General features: G+C 37.5%; 1 protein-coding gene across 1 annotated transcript in view; it reads left to right on the forward strand.

The window, feature by feature from the left end:
- The window catches only part of SPDYA (speedy/RINGO cell cycle regulator family member A), a 31,666-nt gene that overhangs the window by 5,026 nt on the left and 9,589 nt on the right, over positions 1-17,051 (forward strand). Inside the window, exons 4-5 of the mRNA XM_082643297.1 lie at positions 4,016-4,187; positions 12,251-12,548. Of these exons, the coding sequence (XP_082499423.1) occupies positions 4,016-4,187; positions 12,251-12,548 (470 nt within the window). The remainder of the gene's footprint in view (positions 1-4,015; positions 4,188-12,250; positions 12,549-17,051) is intronic.

Genomic DNA, 17,051 nt, shown 5'->3' on the forward strand with positions numbered 1-17,051 from the left:
TTCTACTTGAGTTTGTATTGTACCTTTCACATTTCCATAATTTATATAGTGTTCCATATAAATTATCCCAAATATTCCTCTTTTGGACTTATAGATTTTTTTTTAAGCCAGAATATTCTCTTTGAAATTTACTGTATAGTAAAAATTATTATCATTATTGCCCTTTTACACTGAACAGCTTGTGGAAAATGCTCTAGACATCTCAATATCAAAATCTTTTCTACCTAGTACCTGATATAATGCTGCAGTTTGGAATATATGAATATAATTTTAAGTACCTAACTAGGGAACTACATATAAAAATATTTAAGTTGAATACCACAACAACCGTTAGCACTGAAGAATTTATTTAAAGTCTGTTTAATTCAGAATCAAAGAGTGATTCAAGAAATAGGACTAGAAGAAATTATCTCTGCATGTTTTCAGCAGACACATTTCCCCATGCATAGGAAAAAATGAACTCAATATAAAATTTGAGTTGATGATTGCTAAATGGGGGGAATATAATAGTATTAGCTAATATTGAGTATCATGTGCAAGGTATCACAAAAATGTTTTCTATAAACTCATCTAATCTTCCTTATACATTTTAAAAATTATCTCCATTTTACAGATGGGGAAATTGAAACTGAGGAAGATTAAGTACTTTCCAAGGTCACAAAAGTTAATCAGCAAATTCAGGTGTGACTTGCCAATGGCCAAATTCAGCCATTTAGCACTAAGCTGCTGTTTACATGTCTCTTAGTATTATACTGTATGTTGATGCAATATGTATTTTATAGTTTTTTTCTCACCTGAAAATTGAAGACAAACCAAAAGAAACTTTATTTAAATCTTACCAGATGCCCCAAATTGGATTTGACAAGTTTTGTAAAGTTATTACCAGCAAAGCACTGTGTTACCTTACACTGTGTAGTAGCATGTCAGGTTGCGTTGCATGTTGTATTATAAGCTCCATATGAAAAGTAACATGAATTATAATTTACATTTTTATATCTAATCATTCTTTTGATACAACCTTACTCAATAGTTCTCATTAAATATTTTCTCAGCCACAGTTCTAACTCAACTCCTTTTCCTTTCTATATATTCTTATAACACTCTGAACTTCTATTATCATTTTCCTATATTCTCTTTCAGTTATGTATTTATTTCATACTTGATTGCCTTTTCTACTTGACTGTAGACTCCTTAAGGGCAAGGAATGTGTATCTTACTTTTTTTGCATACTTCAGTGGCTGACATAGGAGGTTCTTAATTCTTTATTTGAATAAACATAATTAACCCGATGCAAAAGAAATGGACTCTACTCCAAGAAAAATCTATTTCAAATTAGAAGACAACTTACATGTGTAAGAGACAGATATTTCATTACCTTGAGCCTGAAAAATCGTTAATGTAGAATAGAATCATAATGTGGTCCTGATACTGGAGTACCATAGTCCATTATAGATTTTTCGTAATCCGCAAGCATGAAATTTCATATGTAATTTCACAAAGGACATGATTTGACTCATATAACTGAATGGGTTTAACAATGAGGTGCTTTATAATAAGGTAATATATATATAATGCAATATAATAAGGTAATATTAAAATACTTATTTTAAGGGAGGATAAAAATATGTACATACTCATTTTATATTAATGTAACTAAATATGAATATGCACATGGTTAAAAAAATATATAGGAAGGTATACAATTAAAAGTAATTCTTCCTCATATCTCAAGACCTTGACCTCCCTCCTCAAGGACAGTTAACAGTTTCATATGTATGTGTCTAGAAATAATTTTCTATATATGAACCAGTGTGTATATTACATGAATAGAGATGTATTATACACTTCTATGCCTTTAAAATTTTTTTAATGTGAAATATTTACAAAAGAGTGTATGGAATGTATACGTATGTGTTTGTAAAAGAATAGAAGCAAAACAAATACTCATGTACCCATGACTCAAGAATAGAACATTGCCAGAATCTTAGAAACTCACAGCACACAGTTTCCCAATTAGAGTCCCCTCCCTTCCACAAGTAATCATTTTCTTACTTTTCTTTATTCTATGTATATACCTCTAAATAATATATTATTTGGTTATTCCTATTTGGGGGCTATATAATAAAATAATTATACACCATAATTACCATTATCATTCTTCTGTAACTTTCTTCTTTTGCTTTATAATATTATTTTGAGATTCATTTCTATTGATACATGTAGCTATAGTTCATTTCATTTTCACTGCAGAATAATATTCTATTGTTTCTTATATATTTGCATTTTTTCCTACCATCTTGTTGTGTATTTTGTTATGTCCCATTTTTTTCTTTCTTCTTTCCCCTCCATTTTTATTTTCTTTTTGATTGAGATTTTAATATTTTTACTTTTGACATCTTTTTTTCCTCTACATGTTTGGAAATCTTACATTCTATACCTATTCTTTTAGCAATTGCCCTAGTTATTTTTAATTACAAGACCCTTAAGCATTTTAACTCTAATCACTCTTCCCAACTTCTATTCTCTTGTTTTGCAATTCTATTAGTTCTACCTGATGCTCTCTTAAAGGTTAGATATTATTATTGTTGTTTTATAAATTCAACATTTGTTTAGATTTGCCCATATATCTATATATCTTTGATTACTATTCCTTCTTGCATCTCAAACCTTCCACTTGGGATCATTTGCCTTCCTTTCTGATTGCTTTTAAGACCCCCTTTTCTTGGGTGTTTGTTAATTCCAGTATCTTCACACTTCAAGGACTGTTTCTGTTCATGGTGCCTTGTTCCCTTGTATGTTTTGTAATTTTTTTTTTATTGCGAGTCGCCTGTTTTTCTTAGAAAGTCATCTATGGAGGTTGCATTGTTTCCAGTGGGAAATCTGCTCCATCCTTATCTCTGTTCCTGTGTTATCTAACATGTCTTATTTTTTTTTCTGACTGCTTTTAAGATTTTCTCTTTATTACTGGTCCTAAGTAATTAATTATGATATGCCTTAGTATAATTGTCTTCATGTTTTGTGCTTTGGAGTTCACTGAGCTTCTTTGTGGGTTTATAGTTTTCATCAAATTTTGAAAATTTTCAGTCATTATTTCTTCAAATGTTTTTTCTGTCCACCCACCACCCTTTAGGGATTGCAATTTCACCTTTATTAGGCTGCTTAAAGTTGTCTCACAGCTTATTGATGCTCTGTTCATTATTTTTGTTTCCTTTTCTCTGTGTGTTTCACTTTAGATAGTTTATATTGCTATGTCGTCAATGAACAAATCTTTTCCTCTGCAAAATTTAATCTGCTGTTAACCCCACTCAATGTATTTTTCATTGTACACATAGTTTTCATCTCTAGAGGTATACTTTCAATGTGTCTAATCTTTTTGAACATCTGGAATAATTATAACTGTTTTAGTATCCTTGTCTGTTACTTCTGTCATGTGAGTCAGTTTTGATTGACTGATGATTATTCTTATCTGTCCGGTTTTCCTGCTTTTATGCATGCCTGATTCCCCCTCAGGTATTTGAGTGTAGGGAAAGACCGTAAGAATAGAGGGAACACAGTGACTAACATTCACCCAGGGCTGGAAATAGTGCCTGTTCCCACCAGCCAGACTGAAAAAACTTATAATTCACACTGAGTAATTCAGTACTGAATACAGTACTCAGGAACGTCTTGCCTTAGTGGGGAGAAATTAGCCCCAGACTGAACATTACTCCAGATCCACCTGACAAATCATGAAAGAAAGCAAGACTTGAAAGGATCAGACTGTTTCCATATAACTGCATACCAGAGCAAAGCTCAAGATTGATAGGAATATAAAAGTATCTAGAACTCAACAAGGTAAAATTCACTGTATCTCTATTTTTGATTTACCTTTCTTTAATCATGCATAAGGTTGAACATCTTTTATGTGTTTATAAACAAGTTGGTGTGTGTGTGTGTGTGTGTGTGTGTGTGTGTGAACTTGTCTGTTCCTGTCCTTTACCCATTTCTTTTTTGAGTTGTTGGTCTTCTTTGCTAGGTATCTGGCTAATACAGTTGAAGAAGATGAAGAAGAATCCAAATATGAAATTTTTCCATGGGCTTTAGGGAAAAACTGGAGAAAATTATTCCCTGATTTCTTAAAGTTAAGGGACAAACTCTGGGATAGAATTGACTATAGGGCTATTGTAAGCCGGCGATGCTGTGAGGAGGTAAGATTTTTACATGTGTTATATATATAATCTCTCTCTTCTCTTTATGTAGTTTTCCTTGTCTTGCTTTTTAATGTGCTTCTAATGTTTCACTTTTTTTTTGTATATGAAGGGTAAACCATTAACCTTGATGATTACCATGAGTACAACTTTTATATTACAATGTTGATGTTTTAATTTTATACCACAATAATTAAAAATTGTCATTTCTGTTTTTCAGAGCAGCCTACTTCTGTAGAAAGTATTTTTATTTTAGAGTGTTTCTCTTCTCTAAAAGATCACCAGTATATTAGATATTGGGAAAGAATAGCATGCACATTCCAAAAATACGTCATGGTAATAACATTGGAGCTGAATAATAATTTCCATTAAATAATTTCTGTTAAAGTATCAAAATTTCAAGTTCCCAAGGTTAAATGTGAACTACATGGTATAAAATAAGTTTAAAAACTATACCTTTTTTCACATAGCATACATAAAGTTTCCTTGATGCCAGATTCTATTAATATAAAGCAGAAAGACACTAAAAATTAAAAGATTAGTTATTTTATCTAAAGTTCTGATTTTCAGTAAAGAAAGTTAATGTTTCAAACTAAAAAAATTTGGAGTAGAAAATTAAATGGAAGGCAATGATCACTATAAGGCAGTACTAGTTCAGAGAAGTTTGGTAAATGTGGGCTAGATAATGCTGTAATTAAATGAAGTCATATGGGACTTCCCTGGTGGCGCAGTGGTTAAGAATCCGCCTGCCAATGCAGGGGACACAGGTTCAATACCTGGTCCGGGAAGATCCCACATGCTGTGGAGCAACTAAGCCCATGCGCCACAACTACTGAGCCTGCACTCTAGAGCAGGGGTCGCCAACCCCCAGTACCGGTCCATGGCCTGTTAGGAACTGAGCCACACAGCAGGAAGTGAGCAGTGGGTGAGTGAGCGAAGAAGCTTTGTCTGCCGCTCCCCATCGCTTGCATTACCACCTGAACCATCCACCCCCACCAGTGGAAAAATCGTCTTCCATGTAACCAGTGCCTGGTGTCAAAAAGGTTGGGGACCTCTGCTTTAGAGCCCACGAGCCACAACTACCGAGCCCACACGCTACAACTGTTGAAGTCTGTGTGCTCTAGGGCCCGTGTAGCCACAACTACTGAGCCTGCATGCTGCAACTATTGAAGCCTGTGCGCCTAGAGCCCATGCTCCACAACAAGAGAAGCCACCACAATGAGAAGCCTGCGCACCGCAAAGAACAGTAGTCCTCACTCGCTGCAACTAGAGAAAGCCCACGTGCAGCAACGAAGACCCAATACAGCCAAAAAAAAAAAAAAAAAGTCATATCTAGTTTAATGACTACAGGCCAAAGGAGCCAATTAATGGATTAGTGTCAGACCTGAGGGAAGACTTCAGAGGTGTGTCACAGAACTCTGCCCAGAATTAACCTTGTTAATTATATTTATTAATGAGATGAAGATATAGCAGTTATGCATATTTGTGGATTAAATTAGGATTGTTGAATGTTGGGGGAAATGCAAGGATTCAGAAATAACTTAGAAGACTGTGCAGCAGGCCAAGTCTTTACAAGATTATATTCAATAGAAAAATATAAAAGTTGGGTATGTAGACCCACCTCCCCAAATTAATGGATCCTCATTAAGGAATTTAAAGGACTCATTCCAGGGCTTCCTTGGTGGCGCAGTGGTTGGGAGTCTGCCTGCTAATGCAGGGGACACGGGTTCGGGCCCTGGTCTGGGAGGATCCCGCATGCCACGGAGCGACTGGGCCCGTGAGCCACGACTACTGGGCCTGCGCGTCTGGAGCCTGTGCTCCGCAACGGGGGAGGCCGCGATACTGAGGCCCGCGTACTGCAGTGAAGAGTGGCCCCCGCTTGCCACAACTAGAGAAAGCCCTCCCACAGAAATGAAGACCCAACACAGCAAAAATAAATAAAATAAAAATTAATAAACTCCTACCCCCAACATCTAAAAAAAAAAAAAAAAAGCAAAAAAAAAAAATAATAATAAAGGACTCATTCCAATTACAGGGCATTGAAAAAGTCCTGTCTTGTTATTTTTTGTCACTACCTCCCTAGGTGAGGAGTGGGTAATTTGCACACCTGTTGCCATCCTTGATGTGATAGCGGGCCTTACTTGAACACTGATTTTTTCAAAGTAAATGCTTCAAGCCCTGTAGAACACTCACCTAAGTACATGGAGGGGGCACTGGAGGCAAAAGAGGCCGGGATAGGCAATGCTTCCTCATGGCAGGTTGCTTACCCACTCCTAAAATACAATGACTAGCATTTTAACTGCAACAACTTTATTCTGTTGGAGCTGGAATTACCTCAGTTGCTGGCACCAGACAAAGAGACAGAGAATTATGTGGCTTAATGGTGTATGTGTAAAAGACTACAAAGTTTTAGACACCTGGAAGGTCAGTTGTATAATGGGATTTACAGAAAAGCTTAGTCTCTCAAGGCTTTAACACTGAGAACTAACATCTCTCTCTCCTAATTCCAGATCTGCATATCCAATTTTTAATTTACATTTCATTATCTAGTAGATACCTCAAACTTAACATGCTGAAAATTGAGTTTTTGATTCCCCCACATAGACCTCTACACTTGCTCCTCCTACAATCTTCCACATGTTAATAAATAGTAACTTCATCATTCTAGTTATTCAGGCCAAAAAACTGTCACCCTAGACTTTTTTTTTCCCACATCTATACCTTAAAGAAAATCCAGCATCCTACCATTTCTCACCACCTCCACCACTAAACCCTACTTTAATTGTCATCTGTTGCCTCAACTATTGTCATAACTTTCCAAATAGTCTCCCTTACAATCTTTCTTCCCTATAGACTATTCTTCATAGCAGATTTAAAGAGTAAATCTTTTAGAAAATCAAATCATGTCTCCTTTACTCAAAAGCCTCCAGAGGCTTCCCATCTCACATAGAGTAAAAGACACAAAGTGCTTATTCTGGATCTACATGGTCTGCCAACTCTCCTCCTTTATCTCTTTCACTTCATCTCCCATCCTTGTTCATTTCACTGCAACCACTCTGGCCTACTTGCTATTCTTCAAATGCACCAAGGACACTCCCACCTCAGGGTCTTTGCATTTGCCATTCCTATTACCTGGAATGCTTTCCCCCAGAAATTCATATGCTTTACTTCCTCACTTCATTCAGGACTCTGCTTAAATGTCACCTCAGTGAAACCGTTCCTTACCGCCCTATACTGAGTAGTAACTCCCTCAATGGAATAAAAATTGAAGAGTCCAGTTGACTTTTGGCAAGGGTACCAAGAAAAGTAAGTGGGGAATGAATCGTCTTTTCAACAAATTGTGCTGGAACAACTGGATGTCCACGTGCAAAAGAAAGCACTTGGACCCCTACTCCATATTATATATAAAAACCTAACTCAAAATGGATCAAAGACCTAAATTTAAGAGCTAAAAACTATAAAAATCTTAAAACATAGGGGTTACATCTTCATGACCTTGGATTCGGTTTCTTAGATATAATACCAGAAGCACAAGCAAGAATAGGAAATATAGATAAAATGGACATCATCAAAATTTTAAACTTTTGTTCTTCAAAGGACACCATTAAGAAAGTGAAGAGACAACCCACAAACTGGAAGAAAAATTTTGCAAATCATCTGTCTTATAAGGCACTTATATCTAAAATATATAAACAGCTCTTACAACTCAGTATTAAAGAGACAACCCAATTTTTTAAAGGGCACAGGATCTGAATATGTATTTCTTCAAAAAAGATATTCAGATGGGCAAAAAAGCACATGAAAAGACGCTCAACATCATTAGCCATCAGAAAAATACAAAATCAAAAACACAAGGAGATATCACTTTACACCCACTAGGATGACTATAATTTTTTTTTAAAAAAAGACAATAACAAGTATTGATAAGGATGTGGAGAAATTGGAATCCTTATATACTTCTGGTGGGATTGTAAAATCATGTAGTTGCTTTAGAAAACAGTCTGGCATTTCCTCAAAATGCTAAACAGAGTTACCATATGACCCAGCAATTCCACTCCTAGTTTTATACTCAAAAGCAATGAAAACTATGTCCACACAAAAACTTGTGCATGAATGTTCATAGCAAGCAGCCTTATTCATAATAGTCAATAGTTGTGAAAACAGTCGAAATGCCCAGCAGCTAATTAATGGATTGACAAAATATCTATACAATGATATATTACTTGACAATTAAAAGGAATAAAGTACTGATACATGTTACAAAGTGGATGAACCCTGAAAACATTATGCTAAATGAAAGAAGCCAGTCCCCAAAGGACCACATATTGTATGGTTTCATTTATATCAACTGTGAAGAATATATAATCCAAAGTAACAGAAAGTGGTTGCCTGGGGATGAAGGGAGAGAGGAATGCAGTAACAGTGCCTGACTTGTAGGTGCTCAGTAAATATAGCTGACTGACAGAATGAATGGAACTTAAAGCTTCTGATTCTTTTTCATACCTTCTTATCTATGAAGACAAACAACAACAGGACCTACTGTATAGCACAGGGAACTATATTCAATATCTTGTAGTAACCAATAACGGAAGAGAATCTGAAAAAATATATAACTGAATCACTTTGCTGTACACCTGAAACATTGTAGATCAACTATACTTGATTAAAAACTTTTTTTAAATTAACAAAACTATAAAACAATTCTTGACTTCCCTGGTGGTGCAGCGGTTAAGAATCCGCCTGCCAATGTGGGGGACATGGGTTCGAGCCCTAGTCCGGGAAGATCCCACATGCCGCGGAGCAACTAAGCCCGTGTGCTGCAACTACTGAGCCTGTGCTCTAGAGCCCATGAGCCACAACTACTGAGCCCACATGCCACAGCTACTGAAGCCTGCATGCCTAGAGCCCGTGCTCTGCAACAAAGAGAAGCCACCGCAATGAGAAGCCTGTGCACCACAACAAAGAGTAGCCCCCACTCGCCGCAACTAGAGAAAGCCCGTGTGCAGCAACAACGCAGCCAAAAATAAATAAATTTTAAAAAACCAAAAAATAATTCTTTACCGAGCTCACCTAGCACTGACCCTTATCCAGATAGATAAGCTAGATAAAGATAAGATTTTTTTTTTGGTTCCAACCAGGTACATTTGAATCATGTTGGTGTACAGAAAAAGAAATTACCTAGTAGATTTTATCCTGTTCTCTTAAGTATTCATTTAACAGCTAATTTATGAGTAAGACACTAAGTTCAGTGTTGTGGAGGTTTATTATAAAGAAGTATTACATCATCCTTGCCCTGAAGTTTGCTGCATTATAGTAGCAAGACATGCTGTTAGAAATTTAGTTTTCTATGCCTTTGTTATTGAGTCCAGTACTGGCATACTGTCAACCCATTTTTTAGTCACATATCCTAAAATAAACTCAAGTTATGATAGTAGCCACAAACTGGCTTACAGTAATTATACTATACACTTGCATTGTGCTTTACAAATTTATGTTTTCATATAAATTATCTTCTTATCCTTACAAAAAAACTTGTGAGGACCAAGGAGGTTGAGATTTACTCAAGATCATATATCAGTTAAGTGGCAGAGCCAGAACTTGACTTCACATCTAATGGCTTCCCAGTGTTCTGTTTTCTCTGACATCTAGCCTCCATCTCTTATGTTGGTTAGTTTAGAAAATGCATTTATATCTATTATGTTATCTCAGGAACTAAATAGCATAATAGAGGAGTGTGTGCATGCATTTTTCTAGGTGGGTTAGCATGTGGAGAGACTACAATGCCTAGCTTATTGCAGAAAGAACAGTACCAAATCTTCTATATTGTGCCCTTTACTTCATATTTCCCTCTGCTCTTTTCACTAGACTTTGCTATATAGGATTCCTACAAAAATCATATTGCTGAAGGCTCATAATGTTAGTGGCCTCTAATCCTTAAATATTTTCATCTATCATTAAAAAATATTTAATGACTGCATAGTATTATGGAGAAGGCATTTGAAAGAGGTGTATGAGAAACTATTCCTGTCCAGAGGGGGCTTTCGGCAGAACAGGTTACATGCATAAAAAGGTACATCTGAGTGCTAACATTTACATGCTGAGTCCTAATATAGCATTAACAATAAAACAAGAAAATCTGAAAGCTGGAGTTTCTAGAAAGGTGGGACATATGTTGGGCATTGAAGGAAAAGAAATACTAAGACAAATAAAGGGAAAGGACATTCCAGACATGAGCAATAAAGACAGAAATAGAGAAAAATAGTAGATAAATATGGAAGGAATAAGAAAATTTGATATTCTACTTCCTCACCTTGGGTATCTCTGCACCTAGTTTTACATTGTCATAGAAATGTGTATATTTAGAGTTAACATCTTTATTTACTTCTACCTTTTAAAAGATATATAACTTTATTACATGTCTTTGGTTGAAAACTGTTTTGAAGGATTTAAGAAGTAGATTATAAAATAAATCCAATCCTAAAGTACACTTTAAAAATTAGCATTGCTAGTATTCTTTATGCATTGTCTTGGGGGAGGCACAATAACCTATTTTCTGAGGGAATCAGCTTTAATCTGGGGGTTTTAAGGTTTTCATTCTTAACAGCAAAAGCCTTCTTTCCAAACAAGATTTTACACACAATCCCCCAAATTGAGGTCCTCCACCTGCTCTGTCTTCCCTTAGCCCCTCCTGCGACCCCAACTGTTGTCTGTGAAACCTAGGGCTCCTCAAACCAGTTTGAAAATCACTCATCTAGGCAATTAATAAAGCACTGTCTGTCTTTTTTGAATAATAATTTTGTCTGGATACTTGAATAAAATAAATTTTTTAAAAAAGCACTGTCTAGCTCTCAAATTCTACAATTCTCATTTACCTTGGGTCACTGATAACCGCAACTAAACATTTTTGCTTAGAAGTAACATTCTAACACTCTGTTTAGAAATTTTAGACACCATGAGGTCAGCAGGTAGGTACACTTCGCTAGCTTGTCTTAAATGGCTATCATTCGCCAGATGTTTACTATGTGATAAGGATTTTACACATATTTAACCTTCAGGACAATCCTATGAGGCAGATGGTATCCCCAGTTTTCTATATGAAGATACTGAGGCTCAGAAAGGTTAAGTAACTTGCAAAGTATCATACAACTAGGAAGTGGCAGAGCCAGAATAAGAAACTAAGTCTATCCTGACTCTAAAGGCAGTCTGTTCTCTAACCGACTTTAGAGAACAATGCCTGAGAGGTAGTGCGGAATCTTGAGTACTTTCTGAATGATCCCTCATCTAATCTTTGCAACAACCCTCTACAATAGACACCATTATTCTCTCCATACCACAGACAAGAGAATAGGAACAGAGAGGTTAAGCACCTTACCTGTGTTTTCATTCACCATATCTCTTGCTGTGATTGCAAACATGTTAAGATTAGCCTAACATACATAGCTGGAAACCTCAATTAAAAATATTGTTTTCAACCCAGTACATTCCAGAGAATTATGTATTGTTTTGGACTAACTGTATTATTTTTCCTAAACCTATAATATCCAGAATTGAAAAACCTGGAAGTTTGCTTCAGTTCTATTTCCTGTTTGAAATAATTTAAATACTTTATCAATTATTATCTTACGGATCCAAGCAATGAATCACTTTATAGGTAATATTATCTTATCTGGAAATGCTTTTTTTCTTAAAAAAAAATCCGTGACAGGTTTTTAGATCTAGTTTTATAGGTAGCTTGTTCTTGATTTATAATTTTTGTTCTTAATTTTACTAAGTTTAAAAATCTTATTAAAATTCTAAAAGAGGGCCTCCCTGGTGGCGCAGTGGTTGAGAGTCCGCCTGCCGATGCAGGGGATACGGGTTCGTGCCCCGGTCTGGGAGGATCCCATATGCCGCGGAGCGGCTGGGCCCGTGAGCCATGGCCGCTGAGCCTGCGCGTCCGGAGCCTGTGCTCCGCAACGGGAGAGGCCACAACAGTGAGAGGCCCGCGTACAGCAAAAAAAAAAAAAAAAAAAAAAAAAAAAAAAAAAAAAAAAAAAATTCTAAAAGAAAGCTTTTCACCATAGGTTATGGCCATTGCTCCAACCCATTATATATGGCAACGAGAACGCTCTGTGCATCACAGTGGAGCTGTTAGAAACTACCACAGAGATGAAGTTCAACTGCCCCGGGGACCTAGTGCCACACCTGTAGATTGTTCACTCTGTGGTAGAAAAGGAAGATACGTTAGACTGGGATTGTCTTCATCATCATCTTCATCCAGTGATACAGGAGAGGTGTTGGAGAAACATTCTCAGGAATCATACAACTCATTCTCAATGGACATGATAGTTGATCCTTCTCAAGCTTATAGCTATTCTCAAGGTATGACTTAGAGATATGTCAGAATTAGATCTATGAATGTTATTAATAAATCCAAGTTATCTATTGACCAGTAGTCAGTCCTTATAGGCAGGAGTACATAATTATTTATATACTACAACAATATGAGTTAAAGTAGTATTGAAAGTTATCCCCTTTTCAAGTACTACTTTTTGTCTTGGTATTGCTTTGTGGTAGCTTACCTAAACTAAGAGATTTTTAATGTGACTTTTGTTAAACTGAAACCTAATTCACCGTAGATCTCAAGTATTTTAAGAGCCTGAACCATTTTCTTTGAAATGTTTATTTTATTCAGAAGAAGTTTTAAGAAGAGAATAAATTTACTTGTAATCTCACCATGCAGCTTTAAGACTAATTAACTATTGGTTTCTTCTACACACTTTTTAAAATTCGGATAAAATTGACATATAACACTGTATTAGTTTTAGGTGTATAACATAATGATTAGCACAATAAATTTAGTTAACATCCATCACCACACAGTTACTGTTTTTTCTTGTGATGAGAACTTTTAAGATACACTCTCTTAGCAACTCTCAAATACACAATCTTTTTAACTTACACAATCTTGTTAACTATAGTCACCATGCTGTAGATGATATCCCCAGAACTTATTTATCTTATTACTGGAAATTTGTACTTTCCACTACCTTCACCCACTCCCCCCCTTCCCCGCCTCCTTTGGCAACCACCATTTGGTGGTGTATCTATGAGTTCAGGTTTTTATTTTAAATTTTTGTTTAACATTTATTTATTTAGGCTGTGTCGGGTCTTAGTTGCAGCATGCGGGCTCTTCGTTGCGGTGGGCAGGCTTCTCTCTAGTTGTGGTGCACAGGCTCCAGAGTGTGCAGACTCAGTCACCCCGTGGCATGTGGGATCTTAGTTCCCTGACCAGGGATCAAACCCGCGTCCCCTGCATTGGAAGGTGGATTTGTAACCACTGGACCACCAGGGAAGTCCTGAGTTCAGTTTTTTTTTTTAGATTTCACATAATATAAGTGAGATCACACAGTGTTTGCCTTTCTCTGTCTCACTTATTTCACTTAGCACGATGCCCTCAAGTTCCATCCATGTTGTCACAAATGGCACGATTTCCTTCTTTTTTAAGAGATATATAGATAGGGCTTCCCTGGTGGCGCAGTGGTTGAGAGTCCGCCTGCTGATGCAGGGGACACGGGTTCGTGCCCCGGTCCAGGAAGATCCCACATGCCGTGGAGCGGCTGGGCCCGTGAGCCATGGCCGCTGAGCCTGCGCGTCCGGAGCCTGGGCTCCGCAACGGGAGAAGCCACAGCAGTGAGAGGCCCGCATATAGCAAAAAAAAAAAAAAAAAAAAAAAGAGAGATATATATAGATAGATAGATAGATAGATAGTCACATTTTCTTTATCCATTCATCCACTGATGGACACTTAGGTTGTTTCCATTTCATGTCTTGACTATTGCAAATAATGCTGCACTGAACATAGGTGTGCAGGTATCTTTTCAAGATAGTGATTTTGTTTCCTTCAGATAATACCCAGAAGTGGAATTGCTGGAACATATGGTAGTTCTATTTTTAACTTTTTGAGGAACCGCCATACTGTTGTATATAGTGGCTGCATCCAGCAGTGCACAAGTGTTGCCTTTTCTCCACATCCTCACCAACACTTGTTATTTCTTGTTAACAGCCATTCTAACAGGTGGGAGATGATATCTCATTGTGGTTTTAATTTGTATTTCCCTACTAATTAGTGATGTTGAACACCTTTTCATGTACCTGTTGGCCACCTGTATGTCTTCTTTGGAAAAATGTCTATTCATTTCCTCTGCCCATTTTTTTTTTTTTTTTTTGCGGTACGCGGGTGTCTCACTGTTGTGGCCTCTCCTGTTGCGGACCACAGGCTCCGGACGCGCAGGCTCAGCAGCCACGGCTCACGGGCCTAGCTGCTCCATGGCATGTGGGACCTTCCCAGACGGGGGCACGAACCCGTGTCCCCTGCATCGGCAGGCAGACTCTCAACCACTGTGCCACCAAGGAAGCACTGCCCATTTTTTAATTGGATTTTTTTTTCTGTTGAGTTGTATGAGTTCTTTATATATTTTGGATATTAACCCCCTTGTCAGATATATGATTTGCAAATATTTTCTCCCATTTGGTAGGTTGCCTTTTCATTTTGTTGATAGTTTCCTATACTGTACTGAAGCTTTTTAGTTTGATGTAGTCCCACTGTTTATTTTTGCATTTGTTGCCTTTGCTTTTGGTGTGAAATCCAAAAAACAGTTGCCAAGACCAACGTCAAGGACCTTACCCACTGTTTCTTCTAGGAGTTTTGTGGTTTCGGGTCTTACATTCAAGTCTTTAATCCATTTTGAATTGATTTTTGTGCATGGTGTAAGATGGTCCAGTTTCATTCTTTCACACGTGGCTGTCCAGTTTTTCCAACCCCATTTATTGAAGAGACTATCTTTTCCCAATATATTTTTGACTCCTTTGTCATAAATTAACCATATGTGTGGGTTTATCTCTGGGCTCTCCATTCTGTTCCACTGATCTACATGTCTGTTTTTATGCCAATACCATACTGTTTTGATTACTATAGCTTTGTAATACTATACACTTTTCTATTTCTATTTTCTATTTTAAAAAATAGAACCATACTGTATCTATGCTTGCTTTTTTTTCACTTACCATAAAGCATTTCCCGATGTCATTATTTAATCTTTGAAAACCTGAGTTTTAGTCATGACATGCTATAAGTACCACAATTTATTTGCGTATTTCTTTTTTGTTGGGATTTAAGTGCTTTTGAACAATGGTATTTTATATTAATTTGAAAATAATTGTATAAACTGGAAATACTTTTAGTCAACCACACCCTAATTTTCATTTAAATTATTATTTATAAAGGTTGAGTACTTCTCTGACATTTCTCGATTTGAAACAGAACCAGAATGACATTCTACCAGCAGTGATCCTTTTTACTTCTTATAAAGCCTTTGTCCCAGATTTTCACCCATCTGAAGATGGGACTGGCAGATTTCTTAAGGCTCTAATTCTATAATGAGACCCACATTATTTCAGAGTTTCACCTATTTATTTTTACCACATTCTTATGAGATTAGCAGTGGCTACTGAAGTTTTACTGAGAAACCAGACTCTTAAGACTCTTGAAGGTAGGGGTCATGCCTATCTCTGTTCCATTCCTTGGCCATAGTAACCACTGAACAAATTTGACTGACAGTATAGACTCTTCCCTTGTAACACCTCCAAGCATTTTTATTTGTTCACTCATATTTGAAAGTAAATAGGGTCTACCATAGGCTAAATTATGAGTTGCCTTTTAGCATCCTTCCCCTCTCTCCTAGCCCCTTTTGCCTACAGTCGTTGATCCTCATAATAGGTAAGATTTACTAGATATTTAAAATGTTCCATGCAATGTGTTAAGGATTTTACATTCATAACCTCACTTAATATTCACAGCCAACCCCAAGGTAAATACTAGTATCTCCATTTTGTAGATAAGGAAACAGAGGCTTAGAGAGGTTAAATCATTTGCCCAAGATGATTGAGAGAGTGACACTTGAACCCAGGTCTGACTCTACTACAGCCTGACTTCCTATGATGCTTTGCTGCCCCCTTTGATGAAATCCTGCCTTCAGTAGTGAAAATAAGCTGCCACAGAAGTCTTCTAGCAGATTGCTAAGGACTAAAGAATTGGTGAAAGCATTAAGAACAAAGTCCCTGGCCCTGAACCAAGATGGTGGAGTAGAAGGACGTGCTCTCACTCCCTCTTGTGAGAACACCAGAATCACAACTAGCTGCTGGACAATCATCGAAAGGAAGACACTGGAACTCACCACAAAAGATACCCCACATCCAAAGACAAAGGAGAAGCCACAATGAGATGGTAGGAGGGGCGCAATCACAGTAAAATCAAACCCCATAACTGCTGGGTGGGTGACTCACAGACTGGAGAACACTTATACTACAGAAGTCCACCCACTGGAGTGAAGGTTCTGAGCCCCACATCAGGCTTCCCAACCTGGGGGTCCGGCAATGGGAGGATGAATTCCTAGAGAATCAGACTTTGAAGGCTAGCAGGATTTGATTGCAGGACTTCGACAGGACTGGGGGAGAAAGAGACTCCACACTTGGAGGGGCACACACAAAGCAGTGTGTGCATTGGGACCCAGGGGGAGGAGCAGTGACCCCAGGGGAAACTGAACCAGACCTACCTGCTAGTGTTGTAGGGTCTCCTGCAGAGGTGGGGGGTGGCTGTGGCTCACCGTGGGGACAAGGACACTGGCAGCAGAAGTTCTGGGAAGTACTCCTTGGAGTGAGCCCTCGCAGAGTCTGCCATTAGCCCCACCAAAGAGCCCAGGTAGGTTCCAGTGTTGGGTTGCCTCAGGCCAAACAACCAACAGGGAGGGAACCCAGCCCCACTCATCAGCAGTCAAGCAGATTAAAGTTTTACTGAGCTCTGCCGACCAGAGCAACAGCTCTACC

The sequence above is a fragment of the Mesoplodon mirus genome, assembly GCF_964341445.2.
Source record: "Mesoplodon mirus genome assembly, chromosome: 14".
In the NCBI taxonomy this organism is placed as follows: domain Eukaryota; kingdom Metazoa; phylum Chordata; class Mammalia; order Artiodactyla; family Ziphiidae; genus Mesoplodon; species Mesoplodon mirus.